This window comes from Sorghum bicolor, chromosome 1 (genome assembly GCF_000003195.3).
Source record: "Sorghum bicolor cultivar BTx623 chromosome 1, Sorghum_bicolor_NCBIv3, whole genome shotgun sequence".
In the NCBI taxonomy this organism is placed as follows: Eukaryota; Viridiplantae; Streptophyta; class Magnoliopsida; order Poales; family Poaceae; genus Sorghum; species Sorghum bicolor.
This window is the reverse complement of record NC_012870.2, coordinates 2599238-2617760: the sequence shown is the minus strand read 5'-3', so window position 1 is coordinate 2617760 and position 18523 is coordinate 2599238. Positions and strand designations below refer to the sequence as shown.

The window sequence follows — 18523 nt, the reverse complement described above, 5'->3', positions numbered from 1 at the left end:
AGTATAATACTCCATTTGCTGATGTTAGCTGCTTGTCATCTCCTCACGTATGGGGGTTCGAAACTGCGATGAGAATGTCGTACTGTCTGATTCATTTTTTTGTTCGTAATGATTTCTGTCGATGGCGCTACTGTTGGCCGGCATGAGCATGACCGTGTCCGTCAGTCGATCGCTAAATAAACTTTGTGCTCGATCGGCTGTGCTGTGTATGCATGCACACACATCGCGAGCGCTGCGCGTGGACGCATTATGCATGCGTGACGTGGCTGCTAGCTACGTACAACTACAGGCGTACAGCAACCAAGAGAGATCTCCATCGAAACGAAGAATCCGGGGGTGGTGTCGGGCGAAGAAAAGGAAAGTCACATGAAACGGCAGCTATCTCCGGTACGTGCTTGCTTTCAAATTAATTCCGCATCCCAGCCATGCGTTGAGCGCGCGCCTTTGGCTTTAATCGAATCGAATCGATCGATCAGCTCGCGATCGTCAGCCATGATAGTGCAGGGCGAAAGCGGCGTCCCGCCGGCCCCCCCTCCGACTCCCCCTACGCGGCTAAGCAACTAAAGCGCCGGCCGGCCGGCCGGCCGGCCGGCCAGTACCAGACTACCAGTGCCAATCATTATCGCCTCAGGCGCCCAGCTGCGGCCCCCCCTCGTCGCTTTACTCACCTGGCCGTCCCGCTCCCGGGGCGGGCATGCTGCTGCCGGGCATCCGCGCGTCGGTCGCACGATGGCCGCGGCCCGCCCAGGTAGATGCCGCCGCTGCTGCCGGGCACCTGCCGCGGCCGGACACCGGGCGCGGAAAGAGAGAGGCCAGGGCGGGCCAGGCCAGGCCAATAGGGGAGGAGGAGGGAGAACCAAATAAAGGGAGCGAGAGGTGATGAGGTGACGACGAGCCGGCCCGGCTGGCCGGCGCTTGCCAGTGACTTTGGTTGCCTCCTCCCGGTGCTGGTGCCGGTTGCGCTTTCCACCGGCAGTTGTTCTGACGGCTTGATTGAGAGCAGGGACCCGGCTGGGGAAATCATCGTATCCATGGCAGTGCATGCGTACGTTGGGGCCAGGCGATCGTCGAGGCCGGCCAGCGCTATACCTTAAGCTAGCTACGACGAGTATCTAGCATGCAGAGGCTACTTCTAGCGGCTGATTCATGCATCCATCGGTCAGCTTAATTGACCGCCGCCATAGACAAAGCTTTCTGCCTCCGGCCGTCATTCTGCCCTGCCCCTGCCCTGCCTGCTGCTGGTGCTGGTCCATGCATGCATTCATCCACCCATCCATCTATCCATCCGTGTACTACTACGTCTCTGGGAAATCATCGTATCCATATGCTGCCGAACTGCATGCATGCATATCTCTATCTCTATCCATCCATCGATCGTTCGACATCTCTGAGATCTGAATCCACCGTGAATGCGTGAAATCTGCAAGTAGCTTCACTTCATTTCGTTCTCCTGCACGCCCAGCTTTATTTTCACTTGTATACATTATTAGTACTGGACATATGTATCGTCGTCGATAGATCTCTTCGCCCCAAAGGAAACGCCATGCATATGCACGCAGGCGGAGAGAGATGTTTGAGGATTTCAGTGCGCGCGGCCGGTTCAGTCCAGCCAGCGCAGCTGCTGCTGCTTCAGGTTGAAATGACCAGTGGTGCTAGCTAGTGCGCACACAATCTTCAGTGAGCAAAAGCGGGGCAGAATCTTGGACTGCTAATAAAGCCACTGTCGTCTATCTCTATATATACGCGCCTCCAAAGCTGAATCATGAAACCATGTGTGTGGTAGCGCCACTGCTAGCTGCTCATGATTCATGCTATATTCTTCTCTCTTCTCTCATATCATATAAACAAAAATCTGCCGGTGTGCTACTCATGCATCCATCGTCGGCGGCTGGTGGTTCAACTTTTATACATACATATATATATGTCGACGGCCACGGGCCATCTCGTTTTGGACACTAGCTGCCTGGAGATGGATTCGAACTGTAGTAGAACCTTGTTCACATTAAGTACGGAGTATGTAAGCAGGAGTAGTTCAGGTGAAAACTGAAGGTTCTCAGAACGGTCGCGCAATGCATAGCTATATATGCAAAATTTTTGGGGAACTAAACAAGGCCATAGCTATAGCTAGATCATCAATAAATGGGAAGGGCGGGGGTGCACTTCCTAGATCCTCGATCCTGCTACGCTGAAAGAACCGAATTGTTATCTTCTGTCTAATCTCTAGCTAGCTAATCAATCATAGGCAATGCAAGCTAGGGAAAGTGGGTCGTTTCAGGTTTATTTTTTTTTAATTTCATTGGTACCCTGATGACAAGACAGCCAATTAGGAGAATATATAATGATCTAATTATAAGACAGTGATCGAGCACAAATCCCTTGTGCTCTCACCATTTGGAGAAAAAAAATTATGCATGAAACAACAGGTTGGATGATGGATGGATGGATGGGCCGGGAGAATATATGAAAGCAAGGAAAGATTGCGCGATTTCACTAGTAGTAGTATTATACTATGTCATGCATGCAAGTCACTTGATTATTTTCTAGTTATCAAAAAGGACCCCGAATAGAATAAGAACCTCGTGATTTGTCCAGATCTTGCACGTACAATTCGAATGTGTAAAGCTCTATCATAATTTTAGTATAGTATTCAGATGACATGTTTGCTTAACTCGTTCAACAAAGAGATCGAAAGGTTGTCTAGCTTTCATAGATCTATCTACTACTCTACTAGGGCTAGTCTCCTACCATAGATGCTTCATGTTTGCGCTGAAATTTCTTCCAAGTACTGTACTTGAATTGCGCTAGTGTAGCCTCACCACGGCCTTGTTTAGTTCCGAAAATTTTTGGGAAATGGACACTGTAGCATTTTCGTTTGTATTTGACAAATATTGTCCAATCATGGAGTAACTAGGCTCAAAAGATTCGTCTCGTCAATTTCGACCAAACTGTGCAATTAGTTTTTATTTTCGTCTATATTTAATACTCCATGCATGCGTCTAAAGATTCGATATGACGGGGAATCTGAAAAATTTTGCAAAATTTTCTGGGAAGTAAACAAGGCCCACGTACATATACATATAGATATCAGGAGTTCAAGACAGGTGTGTTCAACTACAGGAGATAGAAAGGACTAGTAGCTGCAAATTTGGAATCAATGGCTATGTACTCTCAAACACTGTTGTTCCCTGTGAAAAAGCAAGCAAACAAAATAAATCGATCCGTATAGCTCTCTCTCTACCTAGCAGCTCTTCTTCCCGGCCGGGCACCAGCTACACCTCTACTGCTCATCTGTACATTGCACAAAGACCTGTGTGCTGTGTAAGACGTACACGTACTTTATTGCTTTATCTACCCCTATGTACTTAAAGTTGCCTACTCATATAGAACTGTACATACATGAGAGCACTGTCTACTTGTCTAGCTATACTTGTTAACTTTGGTCTTGGGTTGGGGGAGAGAGAGAAAGAGAGAGAGGTAGTAGAGCAGGAATTCTCTACACCAACACCAGCTAGCCAAGAGTCCAAAGAGAGTCGTAGCAAGAGTAACTTTACCACTGATTGATCTCTTTCATCAATATGGACATAAAGTTGCACCTGCGCAAACACTAGCTAGAATGAACCCCTGGACTGGACAGCTTGTATTGGTAGCTAGCTCATGTTGGAAACCTCTTACTACTAGCTTAGCATGTACACTGTTCATCCCCTCTATCTCCATCTATGTGTGCTAGCTAGCCAGCTAATCAAGCAGGGAAGGAAGAAGGGAAAAAAAAAAGAAGCAAAGAACACGCACAACAAGACAGCCTTAGCTTCCAAACAGTAGCACAACAGGCATCACCACCTCTTCCTGCTGCCTCCCTAGGGTTTCCAACTTTCCTCATGCATAAAAACCGGCCCCCCTTGCTTCTCTCATGCATCACCCTCCCACTCTTGCTGCTGCTGCTAGCTACATCCATCCATCTCACTCTCACACACATTGCATATCCTTAGAAGCTAAGGAATGAAGTCTCTTCTCTCCTTTGTTGCCTCCCATATGCATGTTTCACATCCATTATATATATAATGCAAGGCCTCCACTAACACACCCAAACAAAAAAAAAACTAAAGGGGGGAATGAACAAACCCGCCCCCCCCCCCCCCCCCCCATTCTCCTTTAATTTTATTCCTCTCGCTTTCGCCCTCCCAACGATGGATCCCATCTCTTTCTTCCCCTAGCTTTCCTCCCTCCGGCGCCCAGCTTCTTCCTCTCCTGCCAGGCCCAGAGAGCCCTTCTCTCCTCTTCTTCGTCTTCCGCTTCGCCGTCATTCCCTTCGATCCACTTCCAGTCGTCGCGCGCGGCAGCGGCCAAGAGAGAGAGAGAGATCAGCAGGCTCGCTAGTGGATGTTATTCTCCGATCCACCTTTATTATCGATGCACCCGGCCCTCCCCCATCCTTGCATGATCCCCTAATAAAGCGCCTATATACCCTTATCTCGCAAAGCAAGAAGAGGCCGGCCGGCTCCCCTCCCAGTCCCAGTAGTGCGACTAGCTAGCTGCGAGAAGGAACAAACAAACCAGCTGCTGAAAAGAAGCTCTCACTCACTCACTCACAAGTAGCAAAAGATCAAAAGAAATCAATTCTATACCATGGTCTTTTCTTCGGTTCCTGTCTATCTTGATCCACCCAATTGGAACCAGCACCAGCACCAGCACCAGCCGCAGCAGCAGGTAAATTTTTTCGCTCCCAAACCAAATCGCTTCTTCCGTCTCTTTTGCTTTTCTCGTTTCGTCTCCTCCTTGTTGGCCACCATAGCGAAAACATCTCCATGAAAAAAGCAACGCCGCCGCCGGTCAAGAGCTAGCGGGGACGACGAAATGGAGAGGAAATATTCCTAGTCTCTTTTGCCAAATCTCTCTTCTCTCTGCTTGAATATACCAGGCCGCGTCTCTTTTCGTTTCATATATTCGCTGATATCAATTTCGCCTCGCCCGCCTTTCTTCTTCTCGATCTTTAATTTCTGTGCCCGTGTGTTTGATTTATTGGAAATGATGCTGCTTTCTTCAGCAACAGCAAGCTCACCATGGCCAGCTTCCAAGTGGCGGCGCCGGAGGAGGTGGAGGCGGCGGCATGGAAGCGCATGCGCATCATCATCATCATCATCAGCTGCCGCCGGTGCCACCTCCTGGCGGGGCTCTCATGGCACCTCGCCCTGACATGGCGGCTGTGGTTGCTGCGAGTGGCGGCGGCAGCACGCCCGGCGCCGGCGGCGGGCCGACTGCCGGAGGCTCCGCTATCCGGCCGGGCTCCATGACCGAACGGGCCAGGCTCGCCAAGATCCCGCAGCCGGAGCCGGGGCTCAAGTGCCCGCGCTGCGAGTCCACCAACACCAAGTTCTGCTACTTCAACAACTACTCGCTCTCGCAGCCGCGCCACTTCTGCAAGACGTGCCGCCGGTACTGGACGCGCGGCGGCGCGCTCCGGAACGTGCCCGTCGGCGGCGGGTGCCGCCGCAACAAGCGCACCAAGTCGTCCAAGTCAAACTCGTCGTCGGCCGCCTCTGCTTCCGGCGCGGGCGGGACGTCTTCGTCTACCTCGTCCACCGCCACCGGCGGCAGCAGCGCGGGGGGCGCCTCTGGCGCTGGCATCATGCCGTCTCATCAGGGGCACGGGCATCTGCCGTTCCTAGCCTCGTTGCACCACCCGCTCGCCGGCGGGGATCACTACAGCACCGGCGCGTCAAGGTTAGGGTTCCCCGGACTGAGCTCGCTGGACCCCGTGGACTACCACCAGTTCGGCGCCAGCGCCGGCGCCGGCGGCGCTGCCCTCGGGCTGGAGCAGTGGCGCCTGCCGCAGATACAGCATCAGTTCCCCTTCCTAAGCGGCCGCCCCGACGCCGTGCCACCGACAATGTCTGGCATTTACCCGTTCGACGTGGAAGGCCACGGCGGGGACGGTACCGGCTTCGCCGGCCACATGCTGGGCGCCTCCAAGGTGCCCGGCTCAGCTGGGCTCATCACGCAGCTGGCGTCGGTGAAGATGGAGGACAACCCAGCGTCCGCGGCGATGGCAAACAGCTCGCCAAGGGAGTTCCTTGGTCTCCCTGGGAACCTCCAATTCTGGGGCGGCGGCAGCAACGGCGGTGCAAATGGAAACAATGGAGGAGGCGCTGGCAACGCCGGTGGTGGAGGCAGCGGCGGCGGCGGCGGCGGAGGAGGAGGCACTGTGGCTCCGGGCAGCAGCTGGGTGGACCTGTCAGGATTCAACTCGTCTTCGTCCGGGAACGTGCTTTAAAAGGTAGTAGCCCTATTTATGCAAAGCCCTGAAGCTTCATTTTAGTCATGGCTTCTGAGAAAAAAAAAATCAACAGAAAAGGAGTTGTGGTGCAAGATCATAGGGGCTATCTATATCTGATAGGTATCGTCTGCGATGATGATCGACGGCGGAGATGGTGAATTGGTATCTAGAAATGGTAGGCAATCGAAATTAGTTTCTGTTATTATTCAGTTCTTCATGTGCTGTTCTTGTTTCTGCTATCTAGGCAGCAGGGGGTGCAATTTCTATATTGTTGTCCAAATATTATATTTCAGGTCTATGATATATGTGAACGAACTTGTAACGCATGCATGTTGCTAGGTTTATTACTAGCTTTGGTGTGAAAGGTGATAATATATATACTTATGGGAGTACTTGATCAAGAGATCGATCAGCCTGTTTCTAGCTACATGCATGGTGAATTATTCATCTGTTCGAGACAGTTTGCAACAATGGATGCTTGTTATATATTACTCAATGATTATACGTTTGTGTTTATTGCTGTGTTTTTGGATGTTGTGGCAGCAATGGATTGGTTTAGTGCATATATGTGCATTCATGCTTTGTGGCTAGCTAGATCACTAGAAATAGTATGTGACTCATGTCTCTACTCTCTACATCATGAAAGTGAGGCATGAATTGCGTACGAGGTAATATCATATAGAGAACATATGGTTATCTATCTATCATGGTGCATTCAATTGCACCTATCATTTGGAAATGAATAAGCAAGCAGGTCGTCATCGTCCATCGCACAATGCACCATATATAATCAAGATAATCTCTACATACTATATATAGGATTCACATCCATATGCATATATAGATAAGTGCAGATATGTATGGCTATTGCTTGTTATGTACGTGTTACTTATAGTTATCTTGCACATATATGCATACTCTCTTGAACCCACAAATTAACACCCATATTCCAAGCACTGAACAAAAGAAACTATACCTATAGATTTAGATGGAGAGGGACGACAGCATGCAGGTACTTCTTGAGTGCTTATAAGTAGCTAGTTTCAAGCTATATTTAACACATTTAATTTACTAATTGAATCTAATAAGGCAAACAATGAAACACATGCATGATCCATGGAAGCTCTAAACTACGTCCAGTTCTCCTCTTTTGAGAGATCAGATTTCTGATTGCACACACACATATATATAAGGCCTTGTTTAGTTCTAAAAAATTTTGCAAAATTTTTCAGATTCTCCGTCACATCGAATCTTTAGACACATGCATAAAGTACTAAATATAGACAAAAATAAAAACTAATTGCACAGTTGGTCGGAATTGACGAGACAAATCTTTTGAGCCTAGTCCATGATTGGACAATATTTGTCAAATACAAACAAAAGAGCTACAGTGTCTATTTTGCAAAATATTTTGGAACTAAACAAGGCCATAGTAGTATATATATAGGCAGCGCAACATGCAAGTGACCCAGTTCTCCATGCATGGTCCTAGAAGAACAGAAACGGTGTTGGTTTCTAGGTTTCCATGCACCAATCTCCATTCAAAGCCTTTTTCCACTGCCATTGTAATCATGGCATGCATGTCCCGGCCCCACTGCGCAGGCACAGAGACATTTATTCATGTCCAAGGAATGAATGCATCATGCAGCAGGGAATGGCTACTGGCTAGCATGCAGCAGCTGCAATCTCCTTAGTTGTGCACAAAGAATTTGTTCCTATGTTTCTTTTGGTCCTTTCGCGCCATCTTTACCTTTATCCAGCAGCTTCATCGTTTTCGAGGAGTCATTGCACCAGAGCCTTTGCATTTCTAGAGGTTTGAAGCCAACCATGACTGACACCATCAAAGTGTGCATCCTGACGAAGCTGCAGGTTGCCCAGCCTGCTGCCACATCTTTCGTTCCCTTGAAACAAACAATGTTGATGCAATTTTAACATATTGCTGAGTTAAACCATATTAGATTTAACTAACTTTATATAACAAGGCTATGATATGTTTATCATACTGTTTGGAGTTATATAAATAATGTTGATATTTTTTATAAACTATTCTGAGATGAAGGTAGTATATTCCTAGTAGTTCTTCTCCATATGTTTCCATTTGGTGGAGCTAGCTCCCGCCTCTTGCTCTTCTCTCTACCTACACTATACTCCCTCCGTCTCAAAAAGAGTGACGTTTTTTACTTTGAGACATCGTGTTTGACCGTTCGTCTTATTTAAAAATTTTATGTAAATTACAAAATAAATTAATCATAAGCAAAGTATCTCTAATAATAAAATAAGTCTTAACAAAATATATAATATTTATGTAAAAATTTAAATAAGACGAATAATTAAATAAGATGTCTGAAATTCTAAAACGATTTAGGACGGAGGGAGTATATAATAAGTTGTTGTTTGGGAGCCGATGAAGCTAGTTATTTTTTTTTCTTCAATGGTTCCGGAACCTCCGTGCATTGTAACGAGCTAGGAGTTGAGCTGGACGAAACCGTGTCAAACATGCACCATATTTATATTCACATGCTCGAACCAACAATGCTTTCAAAACATACATGAATAATATATATACTAGAAATCCAAAAAAGCAAGACATGACTTTGAGTTGCACAGCCTCCAAAAAAATTAGCATTTGTCTCTTAATTCTCACAAACAAATATTTTAAGCGATAAATTCATAACCATCAGAAAATACCTTTAAGAGAGATTTTTTTCAAGCAATACAATAACATTAGTTTGAAACAAAATTTAAACAATGTGAGGCAATTTCTTTTGTACAATACTATAAATAAGCTAGGTTTCAAACTTGCACTTTATATTTTATGACAAAGGGGACAGGATTGGACTTTGTGAAACTGATATGTATAAATTGGCCATGTTTTGAGATAGAGGGAGCATAACATTGTGACGGGTTGTAATAACATTTAGGATTTAGAAGTAACTGATATGAGTAAGTTGACTGTTGCTGCATGTTTGGATGAAATGGCACAACATGGAACAATGCAAGACATTGGCTTCTCTTGTAAATAAAGAAATAATAGACCATGCATATTGTGGTGCTTTGCTTTATTATAGGTAAAATATAAGAAATCATTGGGTATATTTAGGTTAAATATTTTATATTAAAATGTGGGTAATTTAGAAACATGTTAATTAGATCTATCAAGTGTTGTTGTCAATGTTGTATAAACAAGTCCACCATAGACCTTAGTATTTAGCATACCTTTTTCTATGAGAATGTCTAAATGTATCTTCTTTTTGACACACCTCAAATCATGATTGACATGGAGGCACTAAAAGTGTCTCTAGTTACTAATCGTATAACAATCTATATCTAATATTAAGAGCCAAAATTTCATTCTTATTTTTTTCATCCACCTCTCCCTAATTACTTGGATAGTAGAAAGTTTCTTTGGTTCCATTTTTAAATGCTCTCTTCCTCCCTCCCTCCCTCTCTCTCTCTCTAAATATAAGACAGTTAAGGCAATATAATTGGTTAATAAAAAGTAACTATATATAATTGTTTTGTGGTAAATGTCATATAATTGGTTAATAAAAAGTAACTATATATATATATATATATATATATATATATATATATATATATATATATATATATATAAACTGAGGGAGTATTCGATATCTAATCGGTTAAAAATAACTACACATTAAAAAATTGGCAGCAACATGCTAGTACATATACATATACTACATTACTACTACTACTCCTATATTCAGGATCGGTGTGATGAATTGGCGACATGCATGCTATATCATCGTCTTCAGGTTTATTTTACCTCCAGCAGCCCATTTTACAGAGAGGTATAGCTAGCTAGTACAAAGGCACCACCAGATCAGATCGATGCATGTGTGTGAGAGCTTTCGATGACTAGCACAGTACTGTAGGGGATGTACTACGATGATAGCCAGTTCTTGCAGCTGAGTAGCTACAGCTGGCCCTCGTCTACGTACAATGAATAATGGCGACTAGCTACAGGAGTACAGGACGTATATATGTACACGCGCGCTTTGAGGCTATGCATGGTACGTAATTACACATACATATATACACTAATGTATTTACCTGCTAGCTAGCTACTCCAACATTTATTTACATGCATACAGAATAGTACAGTAGTTCAAGAATACTTACACTAATAAATAAAACTCCACGGCATATCTAGTGTCAATACCACCATCGATCGAATCATCAGCAAGTTTATTTAAATTTTGTACTTGCAGTGTGAGAGTACAATACAAAAGCATGCAGGCTTTGCAATATTAGACACGTATCAACTTCGTTCTGATTGCCCATTGCTGTCACCGTAATCCGGTTGATATACCCGTGCACCAAACAGAGCATAAAATCAGAAGAAAAAAGGTAATAAAGTGTTTGTCTGTTTGCACATAGAAATAGGTGAAAAGCTAGCTGCTGATATATAGGTATAGTAAGTAGAAGAAAGCTATAAAAAGTTCGATCTGCACTGTGGGTTTAAATTAAATAAACTTAAAAGCTTAGTTAGTGTGTGATGGTGAAAAATACTGCCTTAGCTAGGATTATCGATCGACCGGAAATTGCTGCCGCTACAGTGCCTGCTAGCTACTGCTCCATGCTAGCTAGACAATGCTAACGCAGCAGCAACATCTCCATCTCGCGCGTTTGTTTAGCCGTCGCTGTCGGAGGGAATCTAAGTTTTCGTCTGCTTTCGCGCAGTCCAATGCAGTCTCACCCCTCTTGGAGAGGGAATAAAGGCACTACTAGGCCTCAATCTGAGCCTTATTTATTTCTATGGATTCAATCAAATCACAACTTAAGTAACTCATGTTTAGTTAAGCTAGCTAGATAGATGAAATCTGAACGTTTTTAATTAACATAGCCCAAATTTTTTTTAAAACCAGACTAACACCTTCCATGCATGTTTGATGGTGGTAATATTAGTGTTCTGTATTATGCTAAGTGTATATAGTAGGAGAGTATGTGGGTACATAAAAAGAGTAAATTAACAACTCCACGTAGTTGATTTGGATATGAGTCGTACGTGACTTCCACAAAGGAACACGATATAGGAAGATAAGACGGATGGTAATACTACAATCTTTCAATTATTGATTGGGACTCCTTTTAGAACCTTCTTTTAGAGGAAACATGCTAGCTAGTTCTTACAAGGCACACCAGAAAATGATATAAATCCTTCAAAGAAAAGAATAGCATTATTCAACCATTGATTTATTAGCGAACCATTGGCAACACAATATAACCATACATTGCGTGTAACATGTTTCTAATTATCCATACATATTTACGGAAAAATGTTAACCTAGAGTACCTCGAAGATATGCATGTTTAGAAAATACCCAACTATGAAATAAAGAAACAATTAACTCAAAGAACCAAAATAATTGTCATAATCTGCTCATATATGCCATTATGCAAAAAAAAACTAATCCAAATACTTCTAATTTTACCATTGTTTCCTATCTAGTATAACAAAATTAGGCCAAAATGTCCCCATCTCTTGTTTAGTTCCATATACACGCTTTTCACATAAATAACAAAGTAAATGGTATCCTTCCCAACACACACAAACAAACAAAATATTTTGGACATTAGAAAAAAACAAGAAAAATAGCATCGTTGTGCACAGTTCTAATTAATTTGGTAGAGGAATGTACTCACATCAGTCACCCCCTGATGAATCCTAAGCTATAGGCATTTGATGAAGTGTTTTGTTGCATATATTTTTTTTAAAAAAATATAGCCGGTACGGGTTGAACGTTATTTAAAACAATTTAGCGGATTTAGGGTCAAACTATTCGAAAATTTGAAGAGTTACAGGGTAGGCGTGTAGCTTCTCCGACCTGAATAGTATAAGCTATTTGAACCGATGAGCAACATAGTTGGATCGAGTTGTTTTTTTTAGCGATGATTTTTTTGACTTTTCAGCAAGTTATTACGTCAGTGTCCAATCGATCAGATCTCCTTGGATTGCATGCCTGTTATATCGTTTTCTTTTAGATCCGTATTGAGAAATTGGAATGAATACTTGCATATGGAAGAATGACCTATATAGGTTTGTTTCTTCTGTGCTGTCGCCCGGCGCAACATCGCATGTGCAATAATACTGGCATTTCTACAGGGAAACTCCTACACTCTCATGGGTGTGGCCGTGGGCCTTTCATTACTCATACGCTAGCCGTCGTCGGAACTTGACAAGGAGCAGCCAAAGCACTTCATCACTTGTTGTACGTAGCAGAGAGAGAGAGAGAGAGAGAGAGAGAGATGCATCAGCATGGAATGGTTAGCCCAGCAGGAGGACGGCAGGTGGTCGGGGGTATCAGATTCCTGTCAGATCGACTGTACTGAAAATCACACGCATAGGCTATAGGGGATCACAAAAAATGTCAGCTTTAGCTTTATACACGTACACACACCAGCTTGCTGCAGGCCCCCCTCCTTTTTCCCTTTGGGGTCCTACATACTACCGCTCTCAATCAGCATATCCTACTTCCTAGCTACATACGCCCTCAAAGTAAGAGAGAATGCAAGCTTAGATTTAGATTAAACCAAACTTCTTTAAATTTAACCAAACTGATTTAAAATACTACTATCAATATTTATGGTTCTAAATAGGTATATTATAAAATATATCCTATAGTTAATCTAATAGTTCTTATTTAGTACCATAAATACTAATATTTTTTAAAAACTATTTGTCTCAGGAAATAAAAATCACATTCTCTTTTAGGACAGAGAGAGTACATCATCTCATGTTCCTCTACTCTCCCTAGACAACAAATGGAGTGGACGATCCATGAGCGGTAACTTTCTCCCTCATCTGGATCCTTAGCTCCTACCCTTTTTCCTACAAAGCTAAGATGATAAAGTAATTTACGATAATGATGGTACGGTAAAGCAACAAACTAACAAGGAACAGTAGTTTTCATAGTTACTACAATTATTGTATGTATAACTATATATGCGCCTAGCCTCTCACTTTCACTCTAGCTATCTGATCTCTGCGTTTGTGAGAGGGTTCTGCGTGCTTGGGCCTCACGCGCGTGTTGCATCACATGCATGAAAACAATCATGCATATGTGAATGCATGGACCAGCGGAGGCCATGCTACACGATGTACATGCAATATTAATTACATTGAGATCTAGCAACAACATTCCTCTCTGTATAGAATACATAAAAGCATAGTACTATACTAAAATATGTACTAGCTAGTAGTAGTAGTATATACTGCTGTGCGTGCGTGAGGGAGTGTATGCTCCTAGATACATCCGTTTTTGTTCTGGACAAGACGCCAAGGAATAAGTATGTTCCAAATCGTATGTTAATGAGATGGAGTAGCTAACTTTGATGCAGCTGGCATTGTCATCCATATATATGCAGAGATCCCAATGGGTGCCCAAGAATCTGATGCTCTTTTTTGGATCATTATGTAACGTTTGCGACGATCGATTGAGATAGATCTCGATCGATTAGTGTACAGTCGACGTATATAGTTGGGAGCACGAGCTTGCTTGCCAGTTGCATGCTGCTTCTTGTCATACTACATATATACCACAATAATGCAGAGAGTTCCAGAGACCTTTCAAGATCGATGGCGCACAAGCACACAACCGACAGGCATCCTAATAAAGAGTGAGAGGGATAAGGGATACACTTGCAGCGTGTTCGATGTTAATTTATATTATTATTATACAACACCTCTACAGCTATTTTTAATTAAATAAATAATACTATAGTAATACTTATCTGTAAGTATAGGATGATCAATATTAAAAAGTACGTGGCTAGCCTGGTAAAATATGCACTACTACTGAAACGATCTTTACAACCGGTATGTAACCTCATTAGCAACCGGATACTCCCTCCATCTAAATTAATTAATTTCTAGAGTTATTGAAAGTTAAAACTTTTTTTATGTTTGACTGAACTTATAGAAAAACATAAATATATGTGTCATCGTACCAAATGAGCACATTGTAAAAATATAATTTATGATGTGTCTAATCTAATGACATTAACTTGGTGTCATAAAACTCGATGCACTTTTTCTATAAATTTTGTATTTTGTAAAACTTCAAAAGTTTGACTTAAGATAATTTTAGGTATCGATTTATTCAAGTACAAAGGAACTACACTAAACTGGGCCTATGCATCTATCTAGGAGAAAAAAGAGTTAAGACACCCTGACAATGTTTTCTTTTGGCCTTTGAACCCATGACCTACCGCGATGCACGACCCCTTCTTAGGCCATCCTCATTAGTTTCATGACTCAGTTTTCAACACATCCATATTTTAGAAACAGTACAGAAGAGTTTTATAGAGATGAAACTCTCTCTACTCCCATAAAACTCTTATTATCTCTCTCTTCATTAATACAGTGCTACATCAATATATTTAGGCCTTGTTTAGTTCACCCCGAAATCCAAAAAGTTTTCAAGATTCCCTGTCACATCGAATCTTGCGGCACATGCATGAAGCATTAAATATAGACGAAAACAAAAACTAATCACACGGTTTGATTGTAAATCGCGAGATGAATCTTTTGACCCTAGTTAGTCTATGATTGGACAATATTTATCACAAACAAACGAAAGTACTACAATAGCGAAATCCAAAAAATTTTCACATCTAAACAATGGCTTAATATGCATAAAACTCCATTGAGACTGGTCTGGCCCGGTTGTATTTTGGAATCAGTGTAGAAGAGTTTCATTCCTATGAAACTATCTCTACTCCCATAAAACTCTCATCATCTTTATCTTCATCAATATATTGTCACGTCTAATGTGCTTGAAACTTCCATGAAATTAAACCTCCATTGAAATTGACCTTACCATCCAGCCTACGCTACATTACTAAAGAAATATGGAATTCTGTTCCATTTGTGTCCTATCTTAATTAATTACACTACGATGAATTAAACTGATAGACAGTTTAAACCATCTAAATAGTCAAATAGAATCGAGTGTTAAACATAATTAAATAAGCTAAACAATCATTTAGTGTTTAATTGAGATAACACTAATATAGGAGTAATGCAAAGCGTACAATGATGTTGAAGCACTTTATATTTACACACACACACACACACACACACACACACACACACTTAATTAGACTAAAAAAGTTTTGACTTAGCAATATACTATGCTAAATTTGCATATATGTTTTTTTCGGACGGAACTGATAAGGATATCTCGAGACGTGCACTATCCACTGCACGAATCGACCGATCATCAGGCACGCGCGTATACCAATAATATTGCTTGATTTAAACAGTTCGTACACGACAAGGGTTGAAGAATTTTAAACATCATATGAAATCCACGAGCATATATGTGTTTACATCAGGCCGTAGATGTTCAGAGATCATTCGATACTATTTGTGCACATATATATGTTGGCTTCGCTGACATCTACGTACTGTGTGAGTACTGCAGCTGCATGCAATTTTTAACTTGGTGTGTGCTGTGTCACTGTGTGCACGTACGTACAAGGTGTAGGCCAGTCAACACTCAACACAACAGAGCGGTCGGAAACGATCGACATGAACTGCGCGGGCCATTGCATGCAACGTACAACTGAGTACAGTCCTCTGATTGGACGTACTACTGTTGGTGCACTGGTACGGTGTACGTATATTGTTGTTTTTTTTGCGAGGTCGATTCGTCTGTTTACATGTTCAATTAATTTCGACAGTGCAACAGTGCACGACATGCTCCAGCTGTTTAATGGCATATGGATGCACACGTACGTGCCCTCGGATCCAAGTCCAGCAAAGCAACGCAGATGCCACATGATCAGTTGCATGCATGCGTCAGGTACGTGGTAGCTCTGCTGCCTAGCAGGTAGTAGCTTTAAACGTGCAAAGACACAAAAATAATGTCTCACTGTTGCAGCATGCATGCATGCATGATAAATTGCACCAAGTCGCGCGCACTTGCATGCAAATCTCCATGTGCAACCAAGCCATGCATGGTCAAAGACGGTGAACTCTGTTGTAAAAATATATATATATATGACGGTGAACTCAACCGGATACTCTGCCCTGCCCTGCATGCATAGGACGACGAGAAAAGCGAGCTGCAGGACAAGGCCGTACTGGCCAATACTTGCATTGCATGCAATCCAACAGGGCAGAACAGACAGAACCTGTCGTCTCCTTCGTGCGTGCTCTGCTGCGTACGCCCGGCCAGGCCATCATGCATGCCATGCACGTCGTCTCCATAACCGCTCGATCCATCGACGTCCATGCATGGACACAAGTGCGTACGTGCACGGTGCACGGACGCAGGGCGAGAGGCCAGCAGGCCCCGGCCGGCCGGCCGGCACGTCTGTGCCATCGTGCGACAGCGACAGCGACAACTACGTACACAGGTCGGTCTCACAAGAGTCGTCGTCGACGGATCGACTCGTCGTCTCACTCGCCACATCAGATCAGAAGCCATGACGGCATGCTCATCACGTACGCCACGGCACGGCACACGCGATGACGCGAAGGGGCAGCCCGGTGTAGGCCTTGTTTAGTTCACCCCGAAAACCAAAAAATTTTCAAGATTTTCCGTCACATCGAATCTTGTGGCACATGCATGAAACATTAAATATAACATTAAATTATACAGTTTAGCTGTAAATCACGAGCCGAATCTTTTGATTCTAGTCAGTCTATAATTAAATAATATTTGTCACAAACAAACGAAAGTGCTACAGTACCTAAAACTTTTCACTTTTCGCAACTAAAACGAGGCCTTAGTGTGGTTTTGTCCGGGCTCTGCGGGACTCTTGCTGCGCAGCGACTAGCGGCAAGTACTGCTGCTAGCAGGATTCTTATTCCCCACCGACCAGCAGGGCCCCGGCCGCCCATCCGTCACGGCCGGCCGGTCATCGGTGGCCGGGGCTGCTAGGTCAGGCCGCAACACGTCACGACACGACACGGGTCACGCACATATGTACAGCTGCGTACGTGTACCTGTCGTGCTTGCTCGATCTTGTGCATTGTCGGTCGATGGGTGTGCGCGCGCTGCATGAATGCGTCCAATAATGTATGGCCCGCAGGCCGGGCGCTCCTCGTCACCTGCACGTCCGGTCCGGTCCATGCAGTGCGCCGTGCGCGTGCAGCCTAGGACTAGGAGTAGCTCGCGTATCCGGGCGCGCGCGGACCGACGCCGATCGACGCGACGGCGGGCGCGTACGGCATGCAAGTCGGACGGGTTAGTTTTGTCGCTTGCTCGCGCGCACTGTTGTTTCGTCGTCTCTGTCTCTCTGTCTCGGCTTGCATGCATGCTAGCTAGTAGCTGCTGGTGTCTCGTGTGACTGCGTGAGTTGCTGTCGCGCCTGCGGCAGGAGCATGCAGCAAACAGAACTGAATGGCCAGTGGCTCATGAGTGTCCGTGTTAGCGTACGTTTGGTAAATATATCAGCATGTTTATGTGCTTCTGCTGCAGAAGATTGAGAGGTCCTATACCTGTGGTTAATTCAAGCATGTGTGTGCTTTTTAAGGTATTTTACAAAGTTTAGGAAAAATTATGGGGGAATGCAAATGACACATGTAATCCTTCGATATATTACAATAGAGAGACTTTGTGCTTATCATACTTTGAGCCTGGTTATAGACACTAGTGGTAGGTACTCATGTGATTATAAAATTGTAATGAGGGAGTTAATTCATCTAGAATACCATATAATTTAGGAGAAATTCTGAATGCTTCAATACCTTATATTCCAAAAGGGAGAGAGAGAGTAATATATAGAACCAAGTCCTTGCTCATCTAATCAAGCACACTTTTTGGCTATTAAACGCGCGCCCATGTCTGCATATGAATCTAATCTCAACACTTAATAGAAAGGTGAAGAATGTATGCGGCAACTCTTGAACTTATATTTATATGTCCCGGTTACTTTGTTGAATTAACTTTGTTCTAAGATAGAAGGGAATTAATGTGAAGATTTTAGCGTGGAGTACCTTTCCTAATAAAAAGGTATTCAAACAGGGTCTAAGTTGAACAAAAATATAAAATTATTTACTGCTCTCGTTGAAACAGAGATTCTTTATAAAATATAAAATATTTATACGTGTGAGCAGTAGATTACAGTTGATCTCAAAAGTCTACTTCAAATTAGATATCCTATTTTCCTACATACAAGGTCCACCCCAAATCATCTAACTATAAACCACTAAATCTCAACCCCTCCCCCTTTTAAAAGAAATATGGTGGGCAGTGGTGTGACTCAAAATTAAGG

The 18523-nt window shown here is 43.5% G+C and overlaps 1 protein-coding gene across 3 annotated transcripts; it reads left to right on the top strand.

The window, feature by feature from the left end:
• LOC8057044 (dof zinc finger protein DOF2.4) lies at window positions 3053-6698 on the top strand. 3 transcript variants are annotated; one of them, XM_021455715.1, is made up of 3 exons: window positions 3053-4704; window positions 5042-6271; window positions 6392-6683. In XM_021455715.1, exons 1-2 carry the CDS (start codon window positions 4624-4626, stop codon window positions 6266-6268), a joined length of 1308 nt encoding a protein of 435 aa, XP_021311390.1. In that variant the 5' UTR covers window positions 3053-4623; the 3' UTR covers window positions 6269-6271; window positions 6392-6683. The 3 variants fall into 3 exon arrangements, with proteins under 3 accessions (XP_021311390.1, XP_021311357.1, XP_002466192.1); XM_021455682.1 differs by having other exon boundaries at window positions 6345-6683; XM_002466147.2 differs by having other exon boundaries at window positions 5042-6698.